The following is a 6,000-nucleotide window of genomic DNA, read 5'->3' as shown; positions in this document are numbered from 1 at the left end:
AAGATTGAGGTTGTCAAAGAATTCACATTGCTTGGTTCTATAATCGAGGCCAATGGAAGCAGCAGTCAGGACATTAGACGATGTGTAGCATCGTGGGTAGGTGGGCTCGAAGGAACTTTTTCAAGTGCTGAGGAGCAAGGATGTCTCCTTGAGGACTAAGGTGCGCCTGACACGGCTATGATATTTCTAATTGCCTCCTATGCATGTGAAAGCTGGACAATGAAAAAGGAAGACCGAAGAAGAGTTGATGCTTTTGAGTTGTGGTGCTCACGAAGAATGTTGAAGGCACCACAGACTGCCAAAAGAACTAACAGATCTGTCCTGGAGGAAGTACAGCTGAGATGCTCCTTGGAAGTGAGGATGGCCAGACTTCGTCTCACCTACTTTGGTCATGTTGTCAGAGGGTAGCATTCCCTGGAGAAGGATGTCATGCTTGGTAAGGTGGAGGGTTGACGAAAGAGGGGAAGGCCTTCGATGAGATGGATTGACATGGTGCCTGCGACAATGGGCTCAAGTATAGCAAGGATCATAGAGCTGGCGCGGGATCGGGTGGTGTTTTGTTCTGCTGTGCATGGGGTTGCTATTAGTTGGAAGAGACTCAACAGCACCTAACAACAAGTGGAAACAACTCAAATGTCCATCAGTTGATAAATGGATAAACAAAATGTGGTACACCTATACAATGAAATATTATTTAGCAATACAAAGGAATGAAGTACTGATACATATCAGAATACAGATAAACCTTAAAACATTATGCTAACTGAAAGAAGCCAGTCCAAAAGAACAAATATTGTATGATTCCATTTATATGAAATATCCAGAATAGGAAAATCTATATAGATACAGAAAGTAGAGTAATAGGTGTCTAGGGCTGGGGTAGGGGGAGAAGAATGGAGGGTGTGATAGGATATGGGTTGTTGTTGTTGTTAGGTGCTGTCGAGTCATTTCTGACTCATAGCGACCCCATGCACAGCAGAATGAAATACTGCCCGATCCCGCACCAGCTCCATGATCCCTGCTATACTTGAGCCCATCGTTGCAGCCACTGTGTCAATCCATCTTGTTGAAGACCTTCCTCTCTTTCATCGACGTGCTTGGTAAGGTGGAGGTAGGATAGGAGAGTGACTGTTAATGGGTATGGGATTTCTTTTTTTAGGGGAATGAAAATGTTCTAAAATTAGATAGTAGTGATGGTTACAAAACTAAATATACTAAAAACAAATAAATTTATCATTTTAAAATGGCATATTAATAGTATATGAGTTATATCTTAAAACAATCATTATTAAATCCAAAAACATTAAGACTTTTATGTTGTTGTTATGTGCCATTGAGTCGGACCTGACTCATAGCGACCCCTTCTTGGGTTTCCGAGGCAGTATCACTATGGAAGTAGAGTGAGTGTCCCATCTTCTTTCCGAGGAGTGGCTGGTGGGTTTGAACTGGCAACCTTCTGGTTAGCAGTCAAATGCCTTAGGCACTATGCCACCAGAGCTCCCCTATTTGATAATATTAAGGAATTAGTGTTAACTACATTTAGGAGCTCTGGTAGCATAGTGGCTAAGACACTTGCCTGCTAACCAGACGGCTGGCGGTTCAAACCCACCAGCCACTCCTCGGAAGGAAGGTTGGGCAATCCTACTTCCATAGTGATACTGCCTCGGAAACCCAAGGAGGGGTCGCTATGAGTCGGGTTTGACTCGACGGCACACAACAACAACAACAACAACAACATTTAGGTATGATAATGATAATACGGTTTTGTTTTAGAAGAAAAACAAATCTTTTAGAGATACGTACACTAAAATATTTATAGATAAAACGATATAATATTTAAGACTTGCTTCAAATATGGAGAAATTGGGTGACAGATAGTACAGATGATATGGTTTAGAATACATATTGATAATAAAAATATCATGTCACAATTATACATTTGTACATGAAGTACAGTACTTACAGGTGTTTGGATCATCATGGCTCGTTGATCTCTCATTGTTCTTACAATGTCTAGTGGATAAACTGGCTGATTGCATTCAATGAGACACATTGCTGTTTCCATAGTAATAAGAACTCCTGTTCTTCCAATCCCAGCACTAAAAAAGATAAATGTGGGGAATGGTCTTACTATTACTTTTCGGTTAAAATTCTGTGGTTTTTATGTGAAAAACTAAAGTATTGAATCATAACACGGTCGAAGAATAATTTCATTTTAATGATTTACATTACAAAAGTAACAAAGCAACTAGAGAATATTTTGAAAAAAGGAAAGAAATTCACTCTTAATGACTCATTTAATATAAATAGTTTGTATTTTCCTCCCATGGTTAATTATAAAAAATACTACTTTTAAAAAGTTACAATTCAATTTTAAATATATGAACAAGGTAAAAACCCTTACTGGAGCAAACCCAAACTCAACCCACTGCCATGAGTCAATTCTGACCCGTAGCAACTTCACAGTATAGAGTAGAATTGTCCCATAGGGTTTCCAAGGCTATAAATCTTTACAGAAGCAGGCTGCTGTGTTTTTCTCCAGTGGAGCAGCAGCTGGTGGGCTCAAACCACCGACCTTTCGGTTGGCTCAGTGCTTTCACCACTGCACCACCAGAGCTCCTATACTGGAGCAAATCCTTCCTTTAAAATGCAAAATGACATAATTACAATAATAATTCATTAACAAATGCAAAAAAGACAAGTTTTACATTACCATATAAACAGTTTTAAAACAAAATTTAATTTTAATTGAACTTTTCTTACCATCAAAAGAGTCAAGAACAACTCATTGAAGTATTCTCTGTGAACTGGATATAGTAGCTATTAGGAGATATAGGTTACAAAATAATCAAATGTATTTCACCCTTCCTGTCATTTTGCCTGTCAAATACTTTGTCTACAATCTGTCTTGATGGCTTAAAAGCTAAAATTCTCCTCCCTAACAAGTGCTGCAAAGTTAAGAAGAGAGTGACTATTCAACATATCCTCTGAGTAAATCACTTTATAATAAAGGTAGCAGAATAGAGAGGATTTGGGAATAATTTCTTTCTCCTAATCTCTGGGTCAGTGGCAGTAAAGGCTGGAGTCACTGTTTGTCCCTTTGTGGGGAGAACAGGGTCTGAGTCTAAAGGAAGAGAGCATAGCTTCCCAGTATTTCCCTGGAGTTCTTGGAAGTGGCATAGCTTATGATGTCAATGGGTAGGACCATTCCAAAAGAAGGGGGAGTAATCAGTAAATATTCTAAAAGGTGTTACAGGCCAGGAAACAGTATCTTGCTAAGGAAGGTATTATACGCCATCAAATCTATGATTTCATCAATTTTAAGAAAATCTCAATTTCAGAAATGTCAAATATATATAAAAAAAGAGCTTCTAAGAGTTAGAGCAGCAAGTTATTATTTTTACCTCTTTTGATAAAGTTTCTGCCAGTATATGCTGGAACATACTCTCTGTTCTACTCTAAAAGCACAGCTTGATTTATCTCTATCACAGTGCTAATCACAACAAAAAAATGCAAAATAAAATATATATTCTCTTGAAAAATCACATTCATTTACATACAAATATTCATTTAAAAAATGAGTAGAAAGACATTCATAAAAGACAGAAAACAGAATACCTGCAATGAACAACAATAGGCTCTTCTTTGCCGCCTCTCTTATTTCGTACATGACAAACAAAATCTAGAAAGTCACTTGAATCATCAGGGACTCCATGGTCAGGCCAGGCTACATACTGGATCTGAGTGAGCTGACGACTCTCGTTTTTCTAAGTACAAATAAAAAAACATGCATCTTGACTAAAGAATTATCTTTAAAACATAAATAAGTATTTATGTCATTTTAATTTTACAAAAGTAAAATCAACTCCTCCCCTTACCCTAAAAACAGTAATGTATAAACTCATATAATGCCCAAATTTCGATGACATTTAAAGAAATCATTTTACAGAAAAAATTGTATCCATTTAAGTATTTAGTACTTGACTCAATACTCTCTAAACTTGATTTTGATACTTATAAAATATTAAGATGATAATCAAATAAATGGGCAAAAACAAATTAAGCTCCAGAGAAAAACTTAAGAAACTAAAAATTATTTAAAAAAATTATTAGAGGAGCAAAAATGGTAAAGAAAATATTTTTTTCTGAACAAAGTTGGGCTAATCCTGACACAACACAGGTAAAATCTGGGGAATTGGAAAAATAAAATCTTAGAAAGTAAATGTAGATTAAAAACTGGAGATCATAAAAACACAAAGTCCAATCAGGGTATAGTTCTTTTTGGAGCCAGTAGTTGGTACAACAGAGAAAGTAAGAGTATTGGATTTAGACGAATTTAGGTTCAAATCTTCACTCTACAGCACTTAACATGTCTGAGTGTCATTTTCCTCAACTAACAAAATAACTTGTACACACGTCAAAGGTATATCCTTATGATGGACCCAATCAGGTGCTTGGCATCAAATGCTCAATCATTGGTAGCTTTAAGTCACTTAATACTATGAAATCTGGCTATTGTCATTCACATGCAAAGGAGCTCTCAGTAAAGACCATGAAAGTAAAAGTTAATTAAGAATATGCTGAAAAGAGATATTACAAACACATACAATGTATCTTTCATATCAACTTGGGAAAATGAAGAAATAACCTATTGGCTTGACATTTTTGTTACAGTAGATTACAAATTACAGTATACATCCCAAACCCTAAGATTTTAAAAGTTAATGTTAATTTTTTATTTTCCATAAATTTAGCTTATGTCATTGCCAGATACCTATTCTGGCATTTTTTATTTTTTTGTTAAAACAGCACAACTTCTAGCTCCTTCCTTTTTCATCAATAAGACTGTCTCTTGCTGGGCTCTCTTAGTCACACTCCTGGCGGGGTGGGTATAGCTCCTATTTGCAAAGCTCTGGTAGCGTAGTGCCTAATGCATTTGACTGCTAACCAGAAGGGTGGTGGTTCAAACCCACCAGCCACTCCTCGGAAGGAAGGTGGGGCAATCTACTTCCATACTGATACTGCCTTGGCAACCCAAGGAGGGGTTGCTATGGGTTGGGTCCAATTCCACGGCACATAACATCAACAACAACAACAGTGCCTAAGGCATTTGACTGCTAACCAGAGGGCTGGCGGTTCAAACCTACCAGCCACTCTTTGGAAGAAGATTGGGCGATCTACCTCTGTAGGGATACCATCTCAGAAACCAAGGAGGGATTGCTATGAGTTGGAACCGACTTGATGGCAGTGAGGTTTTTTTTTTTTTTTTTTTGAACCCTTATGGTGTAGTTGTTAAAGTCCTTGGCTGCTGACTAAAAGGTCAGCAGTTTGAACCCACCAGCTGCTCCATGGGACAAAGATGTGGTAGTCTGTTTCTATAAAGATGTACAGCCTTGGAAACTCTATGGGGTAGTTCTAATCTGTTATGAGCCCTGGTGGCACAGTGTTAAAGTGCTCAGCTGACAGCTTGAACCCCCCAGCCACTCTGCTGTAGAAAGATGTGGAACTCTGTTTCTGTAAAGATTTACAGCTTTGGAAACCTGGGGCAGTTCTACTCTGTTTTATAGGGTTGCTATGAGTCAGAATCAACTTGATGGCAATGGGTTTGGTTTTGGGGTTTTTACATCATTGGTGAAGAAGAGCCCTGAAGGCACAATGGCTAAGTACTAAGTTGCTAACCAAAACGTTGGCAGTTTGAACCTACCAGCCACTGTGCAAGATGTGGCAGTCTGTTTCTGTTAAGACTTGCAGCCTTGGAAACTGTATGAGCAATTCTACTCTGTCCTATAGGATCACTATGAGTCGGAATTGACTCAATGGCAATAGGTTTGGTTTGGTGTTTTTGGAACACCATGGGATAGGCCTGGGCTTTCAAAGCTTACACTGTTTGTTCTTCTCCAGTAGGCACTTCCTTCTTTTTCTGTTGTTGTAAGGTCCCACTGAGTCAATTGCAGCTCGTAGTGACCCTATGTGACAAAGTATAACTGCCCCATAGGGTTT

At 38.2% G+C, this 6,000-nt stretch overlaps 1 protein-coding gene across 1 annotated transcript in view; it reads right to left on the bottom strand.

Moving 5' to 3' along the window:
• The window catches only part of PTPN4 (protein tyrosine phosphatase non-receptor type 4), a 304,196-nt gene that overhangs the window by 16,199 nt on the left and 281,997 nt on the right, over positions 1-6,000 (bottom strand). Inside the window, exons 24-25 of the mRNA XM_007937829.2 lie at positions 3,619-3,767; positions 1,964-2,099 (exon numbers count right to left, since the gene is read on the bottom strand). Of these exons, the coding sequence (XP_007936020.1) occupies positions 1,964-2,099; positions 3,619-3,767 (285 nt within the window). The remainder of the gene's footprint in view (positions 1-1,963; positions 2,100-3,618; positions 3,768-6,000) is intronic.

The sequence above is a fragment of the Orycteropus afer genome, unplaced genomic scaffold, assembly GCF_000298275.1.
Source record: "Orycteropus afer afer isolate SDZICR_OR568_19922 unplaced genomic scaffold, OryAfe1.0 scaffold00004, whole genome shotgun sequence".
In the NCBI taxonomy this organism is placed as follows: domain Eukaryota; kingdom Metazoa; phylum Chordata; class Mammalia; order Tubulidentata; family Orycteropodidae; genus Orycteropus; species Orycteropus afer.
This window is presented reverse-complemented; position numbering and strand designations above follow the sequence as displayed.